The sequence below is a fragment of the Toxorhynchites rutilus genome, chromosome 1 (genome assembly GCF_029784135.1).
Source record: "Toxorhynchites rutilus septentrionalis strain SRP chromosome 1, ASM2978413v1, whole genome shotgun sequence".
In the NCBI taxonomy this organism is placed as follows: Eukaryota; Metazoa; Arthropoda; class Insecta; order Diptera; family Culicidae; genus Toxorhynchites; species Toxorhynchites rutilus.
The window spans coordinates 49,335,027-49,360,118 of NC_073744.1; the positions used below are offsets into that span (position 1 = coordinate 49,335,027).

Sequence of the window (25,092 nt, forward strand, 5' to 3'; positions counted from 1 at the left end):
CCCAAACCCTCTTTAAGCGCAGGCCATAAAGTATTAGTCATCCGCTATACGATTTATGACTGCGATGCAACATTCCCATGCTGTAAATAAATACCGCACTTGTATCAACATTTTTTTTTTTATCCCATTTATTTATTTAAGGCTCATTAGCATTTTAGCTGTAACAGAGCCGAATTTGAATCGTGTACATGTCACGTGGTTATCATATCTATAATTAGCACATTACACAGTTGCCATTCGCCAGTATTCCTTCTATACCATTACATATGGTACATTCACACAGTAGCCATTTAGGCGTAAGAGTTATTCTTTCTGTTCTTCCATTATCCAGTTGGACCACCGGACAGCGGAGACAGTTGATTGATCATTGTTGAGTTATTTATAGAACAGTAGCCCGATGTGTCTGGCAGAGCAGAGCAGTTGTATGGATGAATCGATCTTATTTCGACCGTGGATCGATCTCCATCGCTGATGATTGTTGCGTGGACGTAGCTATTCTGTAAGAACACAAAGATGGTCAATGAGGGCCCTGAGTTTTGAACTCACGATCGATCGCTTACTAAGCGAACACGCAACCAATGTGGCTACGGAGACCCCCTTGTATCAACATGTTACGCAAGTGCCGGTTGTATTATTTACATTCCATTGAGGCTACGTTTGCGCTAGGCAAAGCGGAAACCTGAAGACCTACTTTTCCTCATCCTCACTTTTTCTCTTATACGTAATTCACCAAATGCGATGCTCCGCCCAGCTGAAAATGTTTGTGTAGAGTTTAAGTTTATTCTGTAAACTAGTATATAAGAACATATTTTGTAAGAGACAGAGGCTCATCAGAAGTAGTCATAGTTTGAAGTTGAAGGCAGACCACGGTTCGTGTTGGACCGGGGACCTGCGCTTTATATAAATAAACAGTCTCATTACAGAACTAAAAGATGTTCTGTATTAATTTGTTATAAAACATCGGTGCATGCACACATACATGGGAGAGAGAAAAAGAGGAACGAATTCATTTTGGGTGAAGTCACATAAAAAAGCAATGAGGACAATTTGACGGGGAAGAATGAAATGATATAGTCGAATCGGTAGAGGGAGATAGCGACTAAACACCCGACTGACTGTTTAGTCGTTTTGGCGGAGAAACTGCGTGAAGATGCCAAAAGTCATTGCTAACTGAATACGGATAAAGTTAGTCAGATAGTCAGCTGACTATCCTCAGTTGACTATGACTATGCAGAGCCCTGATATTGAGCATGGGTTATGGAATATTCCAAGCAGGTAATTTTAACATACAAAATATGAAGCATAAAAATAATGTGAAAAGAATAAATAAGTTCTCAAATGGGGATCAACACTAGGGTAGGAGCCTACCTGTTGGTCTCAAATGTTCCTATCTCACGCCTCCACGAAGATCATATGACGACATTTTTAGATCGGGCGTGAACTGGAAACACACACCTGGTCTTGGCTCCGAGAACGGGTGTCGAAAGTGGCTAAGTGAGGGGGTGCGAGCGAGTCAGAGCGCTATATCTCTCCCGGGGAAGGCCTCCCGGGTCATGGAGGCCTTGCCAACCCGCTGTCTCCCGGGCAAAGGAGATACACCCAATAAAATGGAGCTACGATCACGAAGAATAATTAGAATGCGATCACCCGAGGAGGGTCCCCGAACTGGAGCTGGTCCTGGAACGGGCGTAAGAGCGAGCGGCCAGCGGCTGGAGGGCGAGGTGCAAGAGCGGGCCACCAGCCGGGTTCAACCCGAAGAGCTACCGCCACACGGAAACAGCAGCCATCGACATCACCCAAGAAACGCTGCGCCTACGAGACGTGTTACGACTGCCAGACGACAGTCGTCCACACTTGTGGGTACCACTAGGCGCCGGATCATGTGGACACACGAAATGAATGAATTCGTGATCCGCGCCTATTACATCTGCACTGCTTTGGAGACGGACATGAGCGGTCGCCCTCGAATACTAACAATGTTCGAGGAAGCGTATCCAGAGTTCGTCGGGAGGCTTGATCAGAACGCGATGAACGCGAGGCGTAGAGCGATAGTACGCAACAACATGCTCTCCCAAACGCAAATCGACGAGATCAAGCAACAGGTGCAGAGAGAAATAAGCTCCAGGAACAACAGAGCAAGCGATGTGTCGAGACGAAGTTCAGTACGGCTGAGCAATTCATTCGCGAGTGGGGCACGCGAATCAGCACCAGTGGAGGCCACAGTACAACAACCCCCTGAGCCGGAAGACCCACAGCCAGATCAACAACTACTACGCGATCTGGTCTTCCACTACGACGAGGCGATCTCACAGTTCCGCGACACAGACCCATTGTCGCGCCCCAGGATCCCGAAGTTGCAGCATTCCCGCAGGCTGACAAGTGCAGTAAAGCTCATGAACGAGCACGTTCTTCCGCTGCACTTGGTTGATGCTGAGAACATGGAGGAGCTGCAACTGAAAGTTTACTGTGCTGCTGTGGCGACCGCCAAAAGTTTAGGATACCGTATTAGGCCAAGAGGCGGACTGCTCCAACATCTCCGTGAAAGGCGTGAGCCTCCATGGCGAAGGAGATTGGAGCAACGGATCCTAAACAAGCGCGCCGCAATTGGAAGACTGATGGCGTACAAAAGAGGCAGCAGATCGGCGAAATTATGTCGCCAAGTTGCTGTGATCGTGCGGCCTACTGAACTTCACCAGCTGGGAGCTCACCAGCTGACGGAAAAACTCGACACACTGGTACAGCAATTGAGCGTCCTAACTAAACGGCTGAAACGTTACTCTGACTCTGCAAAGCGCCAGGAACAAAATCGGATGTTCAGAGATAACGAAAAAGCGTTCTACGACCACATTAGCGACGAGAAGCCCGACTACCGCGAAGGTTTGCCAGATATTAGCGATGTGACGAACTTCTGGGCTGGTATTTGGGAGACCCCAGTAGAACATCGCGACGGGCAAATGTGGTTAAGACGGGAGGAGGAGAGTTGTGGTGAAATTGGAGAGATGCCAGCTATCATCGTCGGAGAGAACGATGTCCGCGAAGCCTCGCGGTACCTGAGGAACTGGGCAGCACCGGGCCCCGATGGTGTCCAGAACTTTTGGCACAAGAAGCTGACCGTCGCACATCCAAAGATAGCTGAGTGCTTCAACAAGGTGCTACGTGACCCACACAACCTTCCTGAATTCGCCACCCGTGGCGTCACCTTCCTCCTCCCGAAAGACAGCAACACATTGAACCCATCAAAGTACAGACCGATAACGTGCCTATCGAGTCTGTACAAAATACTGAGCAGCATAATTACCGCCAAAGTTTCTGCTCACTGCGAACAGCATCACATCATCGCAGAAGAGCAGAAAGGATGCAGGAAAAATACGCATGGCTGCAAAGACCAGGCCATCATCGACGCAGCCATAGTCGGCCAGGCGGTATATAACCAGCGGAACCTAAGTATGGCCTACATCGATTACAGGAAGGCTTATGACTCCATACCTCACTCGTTTCTCGTCCGGGTATTGGAGCTCTACAAAATTGATCCCGTCGTCGTTAGGTTCCTGCAGCATGCGATGAGGCAGTGGAGTACGTCTCTGCACCTCAGTGATGGGGAAAATGTGTTGCAGTCTAGAACGCTGCAGATAAAGAGGGGGATATTCCAAGGCGACTCTTTCAGCCCGCTTTGGTTTTGTCTGGCACTGAACCCCCTCAGTAGGACGCTCAATAGAAACGGTCATGGCTATAAAATAAGGTATGGCGACGGCGCTCACGAAGAAGTGACCCATACCTTCTACATGGATGATCTCAAGGTCTACGATGATTCACGTCAGCGTCTAGGTGTAGCTATCCGGGTTGTCGAAGACATAAGCAGGGACATCTGCATGGAGTTCGGCCTTGACAAGTGCCGCTGTGTCCATCTGCTGAAAGGGCAGCTTACCGAATCCGGAGGTTACGAGGTCTATGACGGCGAGTTCATAAGAGACATGGTTCGTGGCGAATCCTATAAATATCTTGGATTCCGACAGCTCACCGGGATTCGCCACTCCGACATCAAGACGGAGCTGCGAGACAAGTTCTTGAGTCGAGTGAACTGTGTCCTGAGGACTTTCCTCAACGCGGGGAACAAGGTACGCGCGATCAACACATTCGCGGTTCCCCTGCTGACCTTCAGTTTTGGTGTAGTCAAATGGAGCAAAACTGGCCTAGAGGACCTTGAGAGGAGGATGAGGAAAGCATTTAAAGAGGCCGGAATGCACCATCCTCAATCGGCACTGGAGAGAGTTTCACTGCCACGCAAAGAAAGGGGACTTGGAATAGTCGACATATCTGCACTGTGTGTTGCCCAGGTACGACAACTGCGCGAGTACTTCGCAGAACGCGCCAACCAAAACGCGCTATACCGGGCTGTCTGCGCCGCCGACAGAGGATACAGCGCTCTGCACTTGGCGCAAGCGGAGTACCAACTCAACTGCAATCTGCAGACAGTGGAGGAGATGATTGCAGCTTGGAAGCAGAAGGCAGTGCATGGTGCCCACCCCCATCAACTGGATCGGCCACACGTCGACAAGGCCGCATCTAATCTGTGGCTAACGCGTGGTGAACTCTCTTCAGTAGTAGAAGCCGACATGATAGCCATCCAGGACAGGATAATGCCGACGAGAAACTGCAGGCGGTACGTCTGGCATCAAGACGTTGATGACATTTGCCGGATGTGCCATCAACCAGGTGAAAACATAGAGCACATTATGGGAGGCTGTCCCGTTTTGGCCAACGCAGCCTACACCGAGCGCCACAACAACGTGGCCCGTATTGTTCATCGACAACTGGCGCTCCAATGTGCTCTACTGGAAGACAACGTACCAAACTACCGGTACCTGCCTGCACCTGTCCTGGAAAATGACCGTTTCAAGCTGTACTGGGATCGCACTGTTCTGACCGACCTCTCGATCCACCACAACCGTCCAGATATAATGGTTTACGACAAGAGCGACCGCAAAGTCACCATCATCGATGTCGCTATTCCACTGAACCAGAATCTGGAGGAGACCCACGGTCGCAAAATCTGCAAGTACCGACCATTGGCCGTGGAGCTCAAGGAACTGTGGGGGCTAAGGGAGGTCCCAAGAATTGTTCCAGTCGTTCTCTCTGGAACTGGAATTGTCCCGAAGACACTTCTGGAAGCGCTAAAGGTGTTGAACATGGAGAAGGAATTGGCCGGCATCCAAAAGTCGGTCATCCTTAGCACCTGCGCGATTGTCCGACAATTTCTCGGTCAGGACTGAAACAGCACGAGCATGCAGATACGTGCATTCCGCAGAGCCTAGTCCCCCTTTGGCATTCAGAAGCCCGGGGGCAGGTGAAAATTCTGGCTAGGTTCGCCTAGTTAAGAAGTGAGATAAGTCTGCCATAAAAGAATAAGAAAAAAATGGTACACACGTAACAACCACCACAGCGCAGCTTTTATCATGAACTTATTATTGTTTGACGAAATTTATCCTGAGGTCAATGTAATGGGGACGAAGTCTCCATTTAATGAAGATAACGAACCGAGACGGCACCAAGCCACCGAGGTGACCCAATCCGAGTCGACCGCCGATCCGCCGTCGAAAGCGGCGGCCACTCGCAAGCAATCATGTGTTCCACTGATTGCCCGGTTTGTTTGAAACATAGGAGACGATCCCTTAGTTAGGTCCGACCTGGTGCGTTACGTTTGCACAGTTAATTATGCATGTCATTCATTTTGATTGCATTTGATTGTTACAAACGTGATGCACCAGATAAATGAATGCCGTCCTGACTAGCGGATCGTATCCTCCTATGTTTCAAACAAACCGGGCAATCGGTGGAACACAGATTTGCTTGCGAGAGGCCGTCGCTTTCGACGGCGGGTCGGGAAAGACGAACACTTGGCGGGAAAGATGGACCCCTGGGTTGGCAAAGATGAACACTAACTGAAAATTCAAGTTTATGTACTCGATAGGTTTTGGAGGTCTTCAAATAGGTCTTGAAAATGATCGAACAAAAAGGCTAGACCAAAATCACCTAGAAGGGCATGCAATTTTTCTAATTTTTTTTCATGTCTAAAATAGATTCCGGAATGACAAATTCGAATAACGTTTGAATAACCGCTCTGCTGATTCGTCCATGATATCTGGTTACACTTGCAAACATAGTTGGCATCTGTTAAAAAAATAAGGAGGAGGTAATCAAAATGTTTTAAAACAAAATGATTGTCTTCAGTCGATGGAGTGTCCGTCATACCCGCCTTGAGAAGTATTTTATTTTCATCAATATTTCCGGAGTAAAAATTATGAAACTTCACCGCTGATTAAATAAACTGGAAGAGAAGTGATGGCAAACACTCACGTAACGTAAAATTCTCCAAAAAATGACTCGATAGCATTAAGAACCTCATTTTCTGCAGACGTAAATTTACATTCTTTGTACATTACTTTTCAGTTTTTATTAACAATTCTAACAGAAAGCCAGTAAGGTGTACACAGTGAGTATCAAAGGTGTTGATACACTGTATTGAAAGTTTGTACATCATTAAAATTTAAAATAAAAATGTAATTTGTCAATTCTACATAGATGTCCGTCTTTCCCTACATTCCACTACTAAGTTAGACGGTGAAGTTCCCTGTGTCACGTTAGTGTCATTGAAGATGAAGAAGAAAAAGTAGAACAAGAAGATAGTAGATTATTTCAATTCAAGTATTTTGACACTGATGGCAAATAGTTTATAGACAATGAAAATAAATTAAGTCCCAAAACTTATTCTAAACAAACAACAAGGTGATTTTCGTAATCTACATTTTATTTTCTATTTTTCTACATAATCGACGTAACGTTCAAGGCATTTTTCATGGCGTGGAGGTGAGTAAGGAGGATGCTCGAACGCAGTCCATTTGAATTTTTTCAATTGCTCTTGAGTAACGCAAGCAGAATGGGGCCGCGCATTATTGTGGATGAGGAACACTCCTTTCGTCAATAAACCTGGCATTTTGTTCTTAATCGCGGTTCTTAATCGGTCCAAAGCTTCACAATAGTACTGTGATGAAACAAGCGTTCGGCGGTCAACGATTCGATAACACTGAAGAAATTCGTGACGCAGTTACATCGTACTTCACAAAGATTGACGCTACACACTTCGCGCTCGGAATAGAAAAACTCGTTCCACTCTATGAAAAATGCCTTCGAACGTTACGGCGATTATGTAGAAAAATAGAAAATAAAATGTAGATTACGAAAATCACCTTGTTTTTTGTCCTAACTTTATTTTTCCGCGATTTCTGAGGCACTGAAACTTATTTTTTGAACAACCCTGGTAATCATTATTCGTGCACCCAAAAAATTCACGAAAACTCACTATTTTTGACCTTCCAGACAGGGGTCCCTTCTTAAATGATCATTACAGTGTAAATCTCTCTAAAGTATAGCGTCCGACTAGTTTTGATGACCGACAGAATTTATTCCAACTACTTCTATGCGAGCGCAGCGCTCCACATAATTCTAATCAGAGAATCTATTGGGAGTTTGAGCGAAGATGTTGAAAATGGGTAGCAATGCAATGAATCCCCCAACATCTTAATATGAAAATGAATGGACACAAACGCTGATTGAGAAAAGCTTATCATCGGCTTAACAGCTCGTGACCCATATTTTATCTCGAATTGTGCACTAACTGGGCCTCACATAGAAAAACGGGTGCGCTTGCGGAAAATGCGAGATTAGGCTGATTGGAAAGGTAGCTGAGAGCGGCACGCCAATCTTCCAATCAGTGTCTAAAGCTCACCAATTGGATTACATCTTTTGTTTTGGTTGTTCTCGAGAGAGATCTCTCGCACACATCTCAACGGGTGAAGGTTGTTTGTGACTTTGATGAGAGGAAGCACAGTTTACTTCCAATTATCAGCGGAATTTTCCACTATTTGGGATTTTTTTCTCCCTGTATCGTTGCACTCCGTCGTAAGTAATTTCGGACAATGTGTATCGGTGAAATTATGTAAAATAGAGGAGCGTGAGTACTTGTTGATTGGGTTGCCGTGTTAAGGGATTGAATTGGAGAGGAAACAAGCGAATAAACAAGCACCTGTGAAAAATGATGTTTTCGGCAAAACAGGAAAACAAACAATGGAAACGTTTCTGTACTGTTCATGATGCTTGAAATTATTCAGTGTGTATTATGGTTGGTTCGATTTTTTTTCTCGGCGGATCAATATTTATTATTACTTGATATTTTTTTATATATGAAATGTAATAACTCCCGTGACCGAGTGGTTCGATTCCCGTTCTAGCCGGGGGATTTTTCGTCAGATAAATTTCTTCCGACTTGCACTGTGATCACGTGTATTCTTTTAGCATTAGCATTGAGCAAGTTGTACAATATCGTAGGTGGTACGAATTCAGAACTATCAAGTTAAAAGCTAGCCTCCATCCGTTGCTGATGATTAGTAAGATCTCTTAGATGAAGGCATGCTTTCTTCAACAGTTAAGAATTATCCTGGCCACGTCCTTACAACTGCTGAGGAAAGGGGAGGAATGTTAGTTCAACATTTACTTAAGAGAGATGCAGAGAACTCTACGACCTCTCATAAATGTCTCGGGAATTCGGGAATGTGTTAGTATGGAAGGTAAGCCATAGGATACACTCAGTGTTACCGGCGTAGCTTGTTGTTACTAATTATATATCGGTACTTGATACTTATATAATTTTACTGTAACTATAACTATAACTATAACTATAACTATAACTATAACTATAACTATAACTATAACTATAACTATAACTATAACTATAACTATAACTATAACTATAACTATAACTATAACTATAACTATAACTATAACTATAACTATAACTATAACTATAACTATAACTATAACTATAACTATAACTATAACTATAACTATAACTATAACTATAACTATAACTATAACTATAACTATAACTATAACTATAACTATAACTATAACTATAACTATAACTATAACTATAACTATAACTATAACTATAACTATAACTATAACTATAACTATAACTATAACTATAACTATAACTATAACTATAACTATAACTATAACTATAACTATAACTATAACTATAACTATAACTATAACTATAACTATAACTATAACCACAACTATAACTACTTATGGTCATAGTTAAAGTAATACTATTACTTATTTCTTATCACTATTACTATTACCTAGTGAAAATGGTGGCTACTGGGGGAATTGGTTAGTAAAATAGAATTAGATTAAATCGTAGAATGTATCAAATGTTCTGCCTGCCGACCGTTGTCACATTGGTTACTGTTAAAAACTATAATTATAATAAGTATAAAAGATAATATGAAATTCAAAATATAAATATAAATAATAATTGGTTAGTGATATTATTCTATAGCTATTAGTAGTGCACTCCGAACTTCCAATTGCTACCACGACTGTGGAACAAGTGTTCTATCAAATCTTAACATGGAACAATAACATTATGGATTTTGTTCATTGCTAGATTGGAAAATTCTCGGGAGTGAGTGTTCCAATTATCGCTTCTTAAATAGGTATGAACATCCATGGCTATTTATCTTGATGACAGAGATATTCTGCATGGTCCTGGAGAAGTTTAACTTTAGTCAAGAACAAGATTCTACACAAAAAAAAATCAAAATTATATTATACTTAATAACATATCTAGATATGAAAAACCTGTACAGCAGTTGAACACTGAAACTCGGAAATATTCATAAACTCGAACATGAAATTCATAATTCAAAATCCAACATCTGAAATATGGAATCTCTGAATTATATGTTATGTAATAAGTCTCCGGAATCTGGTGTAAAAGGGAATTTATCAAATTAGATAATCCAATGTTGTCTTAGAAAACTAAAATTTGAAACAAAAAAAAATTTTTGAAATATTCAGAATTTCGATTCTACATACATTTAATGTATCTGAAATTGAATCTACTTCTAGAATATTTATACGCTCAAACATACACACACGAATATTAGACAAAATACAATAGTACTCGTTCACTAACTGGGCTTTTTCCTAGTTCAACCCAATTATCGAATTCCACACACTGCAAAATAGCAAAACTTCAAATTGAATATTACGTCTATCATTAATAAATAAATGGACTGCAGCAAAGTTATTGTACGCTCTGTTAAAAGTAGTCTAGTAACAATAGGCCCAGTTAGCGAACGACTACTGTAAAGCCAAAAAAGAAAATATTGCAATTTATTAAAGCAGCTGCTGTCGTGGAGCCACATATCTATTAATATTGATACGATGGAAGACAAAAAAAAATAGCTTAGTTGCCGTCCTGAAGCTGACGAAGTTGCGTCGCCCCAATCATGGTAATAACACCCCAGAAGACGAATAAACACCGCTCTGCTGCCATCGTGCCGCTTCGAGAACGTAATACAGGAGTCCACCACATACTCATACGATTTCAACACGAACACGACCGCGAATACATTTGTTTCCAAAATTACACCATAACAACACAAAATATCTAGAAAAAGTTAAAACATGATACTTGAATAATGACGTCATGTCTGATAACCACAGCGTACATAATAATGAGACTCACTACACTCAATCACCTATTCATACTTAGGAATATACGCGTTGACGACACCGAATCTGGGAAGCGACAATTACAATGATGGATTTCCAGGTGGAATGAGCACCTTCAAAACAAAAATCATGAATGAAAATAGATATTTCAGCACCGAACACATACTCCATGTAAAATAATGACACGCCTCTCTCAAACTATGAATATACATCAAACGAAAATTGTGTCTGATAGCGCCAACATATTACAATGGAAATATCAGGAAATGTATTTACGAATTGAATTTTAGAAATCGATGCACACCTATATCGCAAATTTTACGTTGTTTCCTTTATACCTGAGTCAGCAGCTATCCCATTCACCCTCAATGAATGCAAACTTCCCTTTTCACTTTTTATCTCTCTACTCTCCAGAAGAGCTGCCATTTGATGATTCCTGTTGGAACTGGGCTTTCAAGATTCCTGTTGGTAATTTCAATAACCTAATTTAACTTTTAATATTACCTTTTAATGTGTTATAAGCTATACGCTTGTTATGAGGAGAGAAGTATGCTAAAAGAAACAACATGCTAACTCTTTGTATAGGATACAATATAGTGTATGAGAAAAAAAAATCTGTATGAGATATTGATAAAATAAATCACCGATCAGCTACGTCCATTCATGGATGGTTCCTTAAGTGTGATACATTCACCACGATAGCAAAATACATGAGACGGAAAGAGAACACAATAACACCTAACCGAAACGGCGACGATCGAGAGCGTAACGAAAGCGATCGGGTTTTCACTAACACATACGACGTATAAAATTGCTTCATTTTAGCGTTTCACCTCGCCAATTTAGAATTATAAATATAAATATTTGCGTAGAAAATTAAATAAAATGTCACTGATTCCAGAATCACTAAATCAGATAGCACACTTCGCACATTCGAAATATAATTTAAAAAAACAGCAGAAACGCGCGCGTTGTTCGAACCTCTGCTTCTTACTAAATGGAAACAAAAAAAAATTAAATACACATTATCCGCACAATTTACGACTAAATTTGGAAGCTACGCATTAAAGTAACAAAAAGCGTAGCTCTACTTTAAAAAATCGGTATGGAACCATATTTATTGTTATCGCACAGAAACCATCAAAATCAAACGAGACTATGCACGGAGTAGTAGAAAAAAAACATCCGCACCCGATGACTGCCCGATTGAAACTCCGCACTGTGATCACGTGTATTCTACACCCAAACTTATTTTTTTTTCTTTTTTTCTCTATTATAGTGACTTTCAACACATTTTGGCTGGTTCGTCACTTTTACTTCCATTTTTGGAAGAATGTCGGGAGTGAGAATTGAACTCGTGATCTCTGCGTGAGAGGTATGGATGTTACCACTACGCCAGATCGCAAAGTTAATTTTTAGCAAATGTTGTGGCATCCCGATTTATTACATTAATTGAGCCGGGAAATAACAGAAAATGCTCTTCACCCCAATACGTGTAGGGGAAGGGTGGTAAAGACGGACACCCTAAGTAAAAGATGATTTTTTTCGAGAATTTCAACAAAAATATATAGCTATCTCACCACAAATTGATTGTCTAGGTGAAAGAATTTGTCCGGCATGTTTGAAAAAACAAGATTGAGTCGGTAAAGACGGACACTTGGCGGGAAAGATGGACACTGGGGTGGGAAAGATGGACACTGACTGAAAATTCAAGTTTATTTACTCGATAAGTTTTGGAGGTCTTCAAATATGCCTTAAAAATAATTTAACAAAAAGGCTAGACTAAAATCACCTAGAAGGGATGGTAATTTTTCTCATTTTTTCATATCTAAAATAGCTTCCGGCATTCGGAATGACGAATTCGGATAACGTTTTGAAAACCGCTCTGCTGATTCGTCAATGATATCTGGTTGCACTTGCAAACGTAGTTAGTGGGCATCTGTTAATAAAAAATAGAGGAGATATTCAAATTGTTTTAAAAACTAAATGTTTGTCTTTTGTCGGTGGAGTGTCCGTCTTGCCCGACTTGATTAGTATTTTATTTTCGTCAATATTTCTGGATTAAAAATGAGAAAACTTCACCGCTAATTCGATAAACTGAAAGAGAAAGGATGGTAAAACATTCACATAACGAAAAATACCCCAAAAAGTGATTCGATAACAATGAGAACCTTGTTTTCTGCAGGAGAAAATTTACATCGAGCTGCTCTTTGTAAATTCCTTTTATTTTTATTTACAGTTTAAACCGAAAGCCAGCTTGTTGTACACAGGTATTGATACACTGTATTGCAAGTTTGTACATCAATAAAATTTAGAATAAAACCGTAATTTATAAATTATATAGTGGTGTCCGTCTTCCCCGACTTTCCCCTATATCATTTGTATACAGGTCAGACTCGATTATATACAGACTCGATTGTATGTGATACGATTATATACAATTTTGGTCTCGATTATATGCAGTTTGGAGAAAAAAAATTGAATATTTCAAATACGACTTTAAATACACTATAGATATACGAATAGATTTAAGAAATGAGTGTCCATCAACATTGTTACAATTTCCTTATATCCCATCCTTCTCCTAAAAATATGTCACCCTCCTAAACTCGAGTACACCGCGAGTAATCGGTTTTCCACCTTACTAACCATAGATGTAAGAAAATTGTTTATATATATAGTTTTAAAATTATATTTAAGAATTCGGCTCCTTTAAACTTAAGCAACTGAACCTGTAAAAATAAACGAATTATAAAAAAAATACGACTTATTTCAAGAAGAAATGTAACCTTTCAACGTTAAGGTGAAATTTAAGTAGCTATTACTATTGCTATTGCTATTGCTATTACGATTGGGGTAAAAATCGTGATTTTGGAAGATTTTGCTTGATGTTCACAAGGAATTGTTTATATCAACATTGCGGCCAAATTAAGAAATATAGAAGTGGGGTGTCAAAGAGCAAATTATAGAGCAGTTAGAGAGCATTGAATTAAATGATAGAAACAATCAAGTTTAATATAATTTTCTAGGATGAAATTAATAATAACACATTAAAAATTATTAGATTTTATGTGTTTCACTTCCAAAATGTTCTTAAAACCCTCTAATGTAAAGTTCCACTACTATATCCTGTGCTAAATTTTGTAATCTTTTAAGTGAAAGCAACAGACTCGTCTTCCGTAGCGTACTTTTTAATGTAGAGCCAGTTTAAGGCAACAGAATCCGAAACAAAACAAAAATAACTCTGTCATTGTTGAAATTCGACCGCATATAGCAAGGATTATTTTCATCAAATATGATCATCTATCACCTCCTGAGAGAATCTGGATAACATATTTTTTTCATATGAGAAATGTGTTTTCTGACTTTAAGGGGATGAATCAAAAATGGAATTCTCCTTTTTTTATTCAAAAACCGAAAAATGCATGCAAAAAAACCAAAAAAAAATGAAAATTTTTTAGACTCGATTATATACAGGATTCGATTATATGCAGTGAAAAGAAATCATAAACTGTATATAATCGAGTCCGTCCTGTAATATATATGCTAGAGCCAATATGAGCGAGCGAAACAGACACGTAGTTTACCAAATACACGGCCCAGATAGAGAAAAATAGCTATTCTCGTTCATGCCTTTCTTTTTCCTCTTAGACAACATTTTTCAACTTCATTTTATTATTATTATACAGAGTTATGGCACTTCTCAGCATTGAGCTGGAATGTTCACCTACCCCCGGGCTTCTTAAATGCCAAAGGGGGATTAGGCTCTGTGGTATCTTTTTTTTTTCTTTCTTTTTTTCTCTTTATAATAGTGTCTGCACAATCATCGTGTTCTAATTATGGTGATTCAGGAACCGTCGCACTATGTTACACGTTCCAAGAATCACTGCTTTCTGCATAACCGCAAGCTGCTCTGTTACTTGCAGCTCCTCCAATGACTGCGTGAGAGAGTGTGGAACTAAACCAGTAGCAGAGATCACTACTGGTAGAATACGGATGCCTTTCAAATGCCACATTTGTTTTAGTTCTTCTGCCAAGTCATGATACTTGGTTATCTTGGCAGCAAACGTAGATTGTAGATTGTGGTCTAACGGTACTGCAATGTCTATTATCAGCACTTCTTTCTTATTTTTATCGTAGATATCAGGGCGATTAGCTGTTATTCGGACATCCGTAATAATCTCTCGATCCCAGTACAACTTGTAGCAGCTATTTTCCAAAACCGGATCCGGAATATACTTGTAGTAGGGTACCAACTGATTTACCAAGTTGCGTTTTGATGCTAGCTGTTGATGAACAATCTTGGCAACCGAGTTGTGACGATTGAGATAAGCTGATTCGGCTAGCGCTCCACAGCCGGCTATGACGTGTTCAATCGTCTCTCCTACTTTATTACACTTTCTGCAACAGTCAACAACGTTTTCGTGCAAGATGTACTTCCGGTAGTTTTTAGTCGCTATTATCCGGTCCTGGATGGCTACCATAAACCCTTCTGTTTCAGAAAAGAGTTCACCTCGCACCAGCCACGTGTTCGATAATACTTTGTCGATATGCGCTTGCTCTAAACGATGGGGGTGCGTCCCATGATGTTCCTTTTGCTTCCATGATGTTGTTTTTTCTTCTATGGTCTGCAAATTGCAGCTAAGTTCGTACTGCTCCTGCGCCAGATGCAGGGCACTGAATCCACGGTCCGCTTCACAGACAGCGCGATAGATATCGTGACGGGTCTGACTTTCCACGAAGTAACTCCGCAACTGCTGGATCTGGGAACTGCAAAGCGCTCTAATGTCAGTGACACCTCTTCCTCCTTCAACACGTGGCAAGGTGAATCTTTCTATGGACGACTTTGGATGGTGCATACGGTGCTTTGTGAACGTCACTCTCATTGCTCTTTCTATTGTTTCTAAATCGGTTTTCGTCCACTTCAGCACCCCGAAACTGTACGTGAGTAAAGGAACGGCAAACGTATTGACGGCTTTGATTTTTTTGCCGCCGCAGAGGTTTGTTTTCAAAACCTGGTTGATTCTGATCAAGAATTGTTCCTGGAGTTCCTTCTTGATTTTTGTGTGACAAATCCCTTTCAATTGCAGAAATCCCAGGTACTTATAGGATTCGCCTTCCACCAAATCTTGAATCACTTCACTCTCGTTAATGCGGAATCCTTCAGTCTCCACCAATCGTCCACGGTGGAGCTGTACTGCCTTACATTTTTCGATTCCGAGTTCCATCCGCACATCGGAACTAAAGTCGCTAACACACTGTAGAAGACTATGTAGCGCTTCGGTTGATTCCGCAAACAGTTTCAAGTCGTCCATATAGAAGGTATGGTTTATTGTCGTTGTTCTGTTGATATGGTAGCCATGGCTGCTTCGGTTGAGTGCTCTGCTCAAGGGGTTCATCGCAAGGCAAAACCACAAAGGACTGAATGTGTCACCTTGGAATATTCCCCTGCGAATATTGAGAGTTCTGGATCTCAACATAGTTGTTCCGTCGGTGATACTAAGCGAGGTGCTCCAGTTTACCATTGCGTGTTCCATAAACCTGATGACGCCATCATGTATCTTGTACATTTTTAGTACCTTTATCAGGTACGTATGCGGTACTGAGTCGTATGCTTTTTTATAGTCAATGTACGCCATACTCAGGTTCCTTCTGTTTCGGCTTGCTTGTCCGAAGATGACTGCATCGATAACGACTTGATCTTTGCAGCCCCGCGTGTGCTGTTTACAGCCTTTCTGTTCTTCTGTTAATATTTCGTTAACATCGCAATGGTTTTGTATCTTTTTATTAATCACCGACGTAAGTAGCTTGTACAGGCTCGTTGGACATGTTATTGGCCTGTACTTCGCCGCATTCGCTGTGTCTTGATCCTTTGGCATCAGATGAGTAATTCCCCTGGTCACGAACTCCGGTGTTGTTTGGGGATTTTCTAATACCTTATTGAAGCACTCTGCCATTCGCCCATGAGTTGAAGAAAACTTTTTGTACCAGAAATTGTGCACGAAATCTGGTCCTGGCGCAGCCCAATTCCTGGAATATCGAATGGCTTCGTTGATATCATGGGCGGTTACCATAACGGCAGGCATTGCTTCAAGTCCGTTTCCATATTCCTCTTCTTCTGCCAGCCACATCCTGTTACTTCGGTGTTGAATAGGGTTCTCTCATAAGCCTGACCAAAACTGGGTAACTTCGTCAATCTCAGGAAGACCACCATCGTAATTATTGCGTTTCTTTTTGATGCGGCTGTAGAACTCCCTTTCGTTCATACTGAACATACGATTATCCGCATGCCTTTTCGTACATTCCGTATAACGTCTTAACCTTTTTGATAGAGCACTCAACCGTTGTACATGGGTGTCGAGGATCTCAATGATGCGGTTTTCATTAAGATCAGAGAGCTCTGCCGGCTTCACAATTTCAGCAACTCCACGAATCAGTTTTCGCGATCGACTTCCCCTCTTGTACTGCGTTAGTCGACCGATTTTTACTCGGAGCGTTTGGACACGACCTTCCAGGCGTCTCATCCAAGCAGGTTTCGGTTTTTTGGAGAGTACGCGGTTCTGTCTATCGTCTTGGTGAAAGGTGCGCATTCCTAACGTCCGTACAACAGCTACAGTTCCACAGTAAACGATAAATTGCAGCTCCTCTAGATTCTCTACCACTTCCAGGTACACAGGTAAAACTTCCTGGTCGAGTACTTGGACGGCACTCGTTAGTCGGTGGGAATACTGCAACTTCGGAATCTTGTGTCGGGTTAAGGGGTCCGTTCCGTAAAACTGGGTCACTGCTGCATCCATGTGGAAAGCCAATTCGTTCTTTAATTGACCTCGTTGTTGATCCTCTGCCGGCTCTTGTCCTCTAGGCTCATCCACTGGATCCGGTGGTGGTGCAATAGATTCGCGCCTTTCACTAGCGAACGATGCACTCAGCCTAGCAGAGCTCCTTCTCGACATATCGCTCGATCTTCCACTCTCTCTACGCAGTTCTCGTTGCACTTCCAACTTGATGGCCTCTATTTCAGCCGGGGACAGCATGTTGTGTGACAAAATCGCTCGTCTCCGTGTGTAGAGCTTATTCCGATCTAGTTGGCCGGCAAATCGTGGGAACTGCTCGTTGAACATTTCCAGCATTCTTGGTCTGCCGGACATGTCCGTCTCCAATCTTGTGCAGACATAATAGCTCGAATCACGAATTCATTCATCTCTCTCGTCCACATGATTCGTTGCCGTTGGCGGCCTGTCAATGTGAGCGACTGACGTCGTCCAATCGCAGCATCATTTGCAGGTGCAGCATTGCCATTGTGATTTCTTGTGCTGCGGGTTCTGTTTAGCGTTCGGTTTACGGGCTGAGCCCGATGACTAGGGGTCCGCTCTTGCACCAATTCCTCTAGCCGCTGGCCGCTCGCATGTACGCCCGTTCCAGGACCAGCTCCAGTCCGGGGGCCCTCCTCAGGCGATCGTATTACTATAATTCTCCGATTTCTCAATTGCATTATTGGTAGTTTTCCTTTTCCCGGGAAAACACGGGTTGGCACAGGTTGCTTCTTAGAGTCCTCAACCTGCCTGAAGGACGGTATCTCAGCCGTTCCTAACCTGGAATACAGACGCTGTTGTGGGCCGCTCCTAACATGGAGAACAGACGCTACACTAGTCCCCCTTCCCTGTTTGCATACGACCCAAGGTCCCACCGGGGTTGGTTAAACGATCTTTCCAAGGGTTGCTCGCATCTCAGCTAGTACCTCGTGAAGGTAGGGATCGGAGTTCCTGGGCAGAGGCTAAAGGTCGCAATGGGAACTACGAGACACGTGCACCAGGCTTAACTAACTTTATTATTATTATTATTATTATTGTTAGGATTACAACTAACAGCAAAGACCCCTCGACCGTTCGCCTAACGCATGCATTGCCAACATTTACACACAAGACATACAAAACAATAGTGAATTCCACACAAAGGAAAAAAGGTTCAATTACAACAATAGGATACACAGAGTAAACACATAAGTTATTATAATACCCTAAAATTTGCATGCAAAGTTTCCTAAACGCAGAATAAGTGAAATTGTATTTGTTGCTGTTTATTGTTATTTGTGAAGATTAAAAGTAAGTAATTGTCCATTTTTCTGTAAGCATATAAATTACAATAAATATGTTTACAGCTTCGAGCTAACTTTGAGCAAAAATCAAGTTTGCTTCGGGGAATCCGAATCTTCAGCAACAAAATCTCGAAGTTTTATGGTCGAGAAATAATGCATCGGAGGTCCAACGTTCGTCAAACGAGATCCCAAGCGAGGGCGTTGCGAGAGCGACAAGCAAACCTCCACATCGGCAGCGACCAAGCGCTATTGCGTGATCCAGCTAAAGATAACACCCGCGTTAAGTTATCTTCCGACAATGAACGCGCAGAAGCGTTCGATTGTGCTGGATGTCAGCGACCGAACAATAGTGAACCAATGGTGCGATGTCGAGATTGTCTGTGTTATTGGCATTATTCATGTGCGAATGTGAATTCAACAACAGTTCATATGGAACCATTCGTCTGCGCAACATGCATTCAACCAATCCGTTTTGCCCCAATTCGTCCCTCTTCTAGTGCCTTGAGTACCCACAGTGTACGACAAACACGAATATCCCGTGAACTAGAGAGGTTGGAGGAAGAGAGACAATTGGAGGAACAAATTCATCGGGAACGAGTCGAGCAGGAGAAATTACTCCAAGAAAGGGCTAGACGAGAAACACTTGATCGGCAACGGCAATTCATTGCCCGTAAATATGAGATCTTGAGTCAAGGGGATGAAGATAACGACGATCTGAGGAGTGGGTCCTCAAACAATCAACTCCGCGCACTCCAAAAGAAGCCACTGGTGGACAAAATATTCGTATGCTCAACTTAGCGGACCAGCTAGCCGCAGTAATGGATGTCGAGACCACTGGTAGCATAACTATGGAAGACTCGCTTGGCCAAAGAGATGAAGGTGCACACGCTGTGGAACGTATATTACTCCAGGATCCTGTCTACCCTCCGTTATCACCGGTAAACGTTCGAACCTACTACGAGTTCTTAGAGGAACCTACAACGGGGGTCATTCCTAAGGTGATCAAGAATGAGACGTTGTACGAAAAGTGGCGGTCTGAAACTCACAATATTCGGAGACTTCAGGATTTAAAGGCAGAGCACAAGAAGGAAAATGATATACGACGGAATCGTGAATTGGATTTAATTGAACAGATGAAGCAGATGGAGCTTCAGAAGCGAGAAGAACTGGAGGATCAACGAGCGAAAGAGGCTGATCTGAAAGCGAAACTAGAGCAGCGGGAACGTGAACAGGCGCTCATTGAGGAGAGGAAACAGAACGAGATGGCTGCAGTGCAGAACGAACTGAAGCGGCTGAGGACAATCGAGCAGCGGTTCCTGCAGCAGAACTATTTTCATCGACAGCAGCAGATGGTTGACGGCCACTTAAGTGGGACTGAATTTGTTCCAGATGGATTGTGTCCAAGGTTTCATCAGCGAGCAGCATCAGTGATAAATGTGCAGTCATCGGTAGCGAACAACCGACCAGCAGGAACAGTAGGTAACACCCCCGTACCCCTTCGTACCAACATGCCACCGGTGAGTGTTCAGAATTTGATTCCAAACAATTTACCTCACACTCAAATAAACACTAGCCCCTCGTATTTGTGTCATTCTTTTATTGAAAATGGTTTCCCATCGCCGATCAGTACCCCTATGGGTGATCGCAGCTGTTACAATATAACAGAAACTCCTCCAATATTGCCGTCCCCCCATGTTGCGTCTGGTCCACCGAACCATTGGTCTGTCCCGAGTTCATTTGTGATAAATCCACCTATGTCGAGTAGTGAAATTTTGTCAGCAGAAGTTGTCCCATCGTCCCAGCAGTTGGCAGCCAGGCAAGTCGTGTCGAAGGACTTGCCTGTTTTCTCCGGAGACCCAGTGGACTGGCCACTCTTCTACAGTAGCTATCAACACTCGACTCAGGTATGCGGCTATTCAAATTCGGAGAATCTACTTCGTTTGCAACGAAGTCTCAAAGGTCGTGCCAGAGAGGCGGTTAGCAGCTTTCTACTTCATCCCACAACGATACCTCAAGTGATATCAACGCTGCAAACTCTGTTTGGGAGACCCGAACATATCATCCACAACATGATTTCGAAAGTGCGAGCAATCCCTGCACCGAGGGCGGACCGACTCGAATCGCTTGTGAGCTTCGGTCTTGCGGTGCAAAATCTGTGTGGACATCTAAAGGCGATCCGGCTGGAGAAACACCTGTCGAACCCCATGCTGTTGCAAGAATTGGTCGATAAGCTGCCGGCTAATGTTAAACTTAGTTGGGCGCTACACCAGGAGCAGGTGCCGATGATCGACCTCAGTGTGTTCGGCGAATACATGGGGAAGATTGTATCAGCCACTAGCAGTGTAACCGGTTTCAGCACATTCTCGCAGAAACCATCGAAGGATTCCCGATCCAACGAGAAAGCTTACGTGAACTCTCATACGACTTCAAATGAACGAGTAGGCGAACGTGACGAGAACGCATTCAATCATTTTTCAGACAAACAAACAACAGGAAACAATATGTGCCTGGCATGTGGAGTTGGAATTCATCAGGTGGCACGATGTCTGTCCTTCAAAAGACTTTCTCTCGACGATAGGTGGAAACTGGTAAAAGAATACAAACTCTGTCGTCGCTGTCTAACGCCACACGTTCGGTGGCCTTGCAAAGGAGAAGCCTGTGGGATCAACGGTTGTCAGAAAAAACATCACCGTCTTCTGCATTCGGACTGCCCGTTAGCAGCAACATCATCAACCCAAAAGTCAACGAACGCGACTGTTACGGTTCATCGTCAAGTCAGCTCATCTACATTGTTCCGAGTTCTTCCGGTGACGTTATATGGGAAAAATGGCCAGGTTAACACATTGGCATTTCTCGATGACGGCTCATCAATCACTCTGGTTGAACAGTCGTTGGTTAATGAACTTGGAGTGAACGGCCCATCGGAATCTTTGTGCATTCAGTGGACGGGGGGTGTGAAGAAACAAATTGCAGATACAAACCGAATACAACTCCAGATTTCCGCAGTAGGTAGCAACAAGCGCTTCAAACTTGGCGAGGCGTATACTGTGGAAGATCTTGGACTCCCAGAACAGTCCTTGGACTTCAGCGACATGTCTTCACGATTCAAACACCTCGAAGGCGTGCCGGTACAGAGTTTTGACGCAGCAGCACCGGGAGTTCTAATTGGCTTAAACAACACACACTTGTTGTTTACACTCAAGCTTCGCGAAGGTCGACCAAATGAACCGATAGCGACGAAAACGCGTATTGGCTGGTCAGTTTACGGAAGTCAGCGTGGAACTGAAGGCAATATGCAGCATCGACAGTTACACATTTGTGCGAAGACAGTCGACGAAAATCTGCATGATTACGTGAAGAATTTTTTCTCCGTTGAAAGCCTTGGAGTAGCACTTGTCCCTCAGGTGGAAGGAGTCGACGAACAACGAGCTCGTAGAATCCTAGAAGAGACCACGGTGCGTACGACTAGTGGAAGACTTCAAACAGGGCTGATATGGAAGTATGATGGAGTAGAATTACCTGATAGTCGACCTTTGGCGGAGAAGAGGTTGAGGTGCTTAGAGAAGCGGCTGTCCAGGGATCCTGTACTGTACAGCAAAGTTCGTCAGCAAATGTCAGACTACTTGGAGAAAGGCTATTCACACAAAGCAACCGTCGAGGAATTGAGTCGCTTCGATCCACGTCGCACATGGTATCTCCCTATCGGTATAGTTCTCAATCCCAGAAAACCGGACAAGGTGAGAGTAATCTGGGACGCTGCAGCCAAAGTCGAAGGTATTTCATTGAATTCGATGCTGCTAAAGGGCCCAGATCTTCTAACTTCGCTTCTGTCTGTATTGTTCGGGTATCGTGAACGTGAGGTGGCAATTTCTGGAGATCTTAAAGAAATGTTCCATCAACTTCTTATCCGGGAGGAAGATCGTTGCGCGTTACTGTTCCTATGGAGAAACTATCCAGAGATGCCAATCGAAGTCATGGTGATGAATGTTGCGATCTTCGGCGCGTCGTGTTCCCCAACACAAGCTATATTTGCAATGAACCTGAACGCTGAGGAAAACGAAGTCGACCACCCAAGGGCAGCCATCGCAATCAAGCACCATCACTATATGGACGACTATTTGGATAGTGTCGATACGGACGTGGAGGCTGTTAAGTTGGCATTGGAAGTAGCGGAAGTTCACTCAAAGGCTGGCTTCGAAATCAGGAATTGGTTGTCGAACAAGAAGACGGTGCTTGAAAAAATCGGCGAAATGAATCCTAAGTCCGTAAAATGCTTCACTACCGACAAGGAAATGGACAAAGAGAGACTCCTTGGGATGATCTGGCTGCCGGAAGAAGACGTATTTTCGTTTGCGCTCAGTTTCCGGGAAGACCTGCTGAAAATAGTATCAGGAGAAACAATTCCGACTAAACGGGAAATGCTAAAAGTTACAATGAGCATCTTTGATCCTCTAGGTATCGTGGCAGCCTTCGTTATACACGGGAAGGTTCTTGTTCAAGATGTCTGGAGGTCCAAAATCGATTGGGATGAAAAAATTCCCTGGGAAATCTTCTGCCGTTGGAAACAGTGGCTTTCTGTGCTCCGCAAGATGAATACAGTCAAAGTCGATCGCTGTTATTTCCCAGGGTACAACCCTGACTGCTATAACTCCCTGAATCTGCACGTCTTCATATACGCTGGCGAGGAAGCCTACGCTGCAGCAGCCTATTTTCGCGTTGTGGACAATGGTCGTGTTCGTTGTATTCTGGTGTCTTCGAAGACGAAAGTCGCTCCACTCCAACCCCTCTCCATACCTAGATTGGAGTTGCAAGCCGCAGTACTTGGGGCTCGTTTGCGGAAGACGATTGAGGAGAAGCATTCGCTCAAAATTCAACGCACCTTTTTCTGGAGCGACTCCTCTACAGTCATCGCATGGATTAAATCGGACGCTCGTCGCTATAGACAATTCGTGGCCTTTCGAGTTAATGAAATCCTCAGCCTGTCATCCGTTCAGGAGTGGCGGTGGGTGCCCACAAAACTCAACGTTGCTGACGAAGCCACTAAGTGGGGAAAAGGACCATCTTTTGATCCAGACAGCCGATGGTATCGTGGACCTAAATTTCTGTATGACAGCGAACACGAATGGCCAAGGGATTGCAGAGAAGAAAATAGCACTACAGCGGAGGAACTTCGTTCAGCTTTTGTTCATAAACATCACGTTATCGAGCAAGTGGTAAAGTTAGAGCGATTTTCTCGGTTGGAACGACTACTACGGAGCATGGCTTACGTCGTGCGATTCATCGACTCATCGGTTGATCAGAGAAAAACCGTTGCAGTTGGACGCGTTAACTACGGAGGAGCTGCAGAACGCCGAACGGTGTCTATGGCGAATTGCTCAGAGCGATGAATTCCCGGATGAAGTGGCAGTGTTCAAACATAATCTTCAGTCGGACCCAACACATCGTCGTAAACTGGATCGAAATAGTCCCCTGAAAAAAACTCACTCCAGCAATCGACGAGTTCAACGTACTTCGTGTTGACGGTCGTATTCAGGAAGCAGATTTCGTTGACTACGACACCAGAAACCCAATCATCCTGCCTAGAGGACATCCGGTAACCGACCTCCTACTGGACTGGTATCATCGAAAATTCCAGCATGCAAATGATGAAACAGTAGTAAACGAAGTCAGGCAGCGTTTCTATATACCGAAGCTGAGAGTACAGGTGCGATTGGTGAGGAAACGATGTATGTGGTGCCGAGTGTATAAGGCAGCCCCGGCTGCACCCAGAATGGGACCACTTCCAAAAGCCAGAGTCCGTTCACTATGGTTGGAATTGATCTTTTTGGACCTTACATCATCCGACCACCGACAGGAAGAAGTTCCCTGAAACGGTGGGTCGTTTTATTCACCTGCTTGACAACCAGGGCGGTGCACTTGGAGATTGCAGCCAACTTATCGACGGATTCCTGCAAGAAAGCGATTCGTCGATTCATCGGCCGCAGAGGTGCTCCACTTGAAATCTACTCAGACAACGGGACAAATTTTGTCGGTGCGAGTAGAGAGCTAGTGAAGGAAATTAAAATTATCAATAAGGATATCAGCAGCACGTTCACCGACACCCAGACTCAGTGGCGGTTTAATCCGCCGTCCGCACCACACATGGGGGGGATGCTGGGAAAGGATGGTGCGTTCAGTAAAAGCCGCTTTGGGAGCTCTCCCAACCGTTCGCACACTCGACGAGGAGTCATTCGCAACTGTACTCGTTGCGGCGGAGTTCATGGTCAACTCAAGACCTCTCACTTTCGTCCCGCTGGAAACCGCTGAACACGAGTCGCTCACACCAAACCACTTCCTCCTCCTCAGCTCATCAGGGGTACGACAGCCGATCAAGACTCCTGTGGACGAAAAAGCCGCAATCCAAAACAGCTGGAACATGA

The 25,092-nt window shown here is 43.4% G+C and overlaps 1 protein-coding gene across 1 annotated transcript; it reads left to right on the forward strand.

Moving 5' to 3' along the window:
* The first annotated feature begins 19,491 nt into the window (after positions 1 to 19,491).
* Positions 19,492 to 24,060, forward strand: LOC129780638 (uncharacterized). The gene has a single exon (XM_055789135.1). The coding sequence runs from the start codon at positions 19,492 to 19,494 to the stop codon at positions 24,058 to 24,060; it is 4,569 nt and encodes a 1,522-aa protein (XP_055645110.1).
* The last annotated feature ends 1,032 nt before the right edge of the window (positions 24,061 to 25,092 follow it).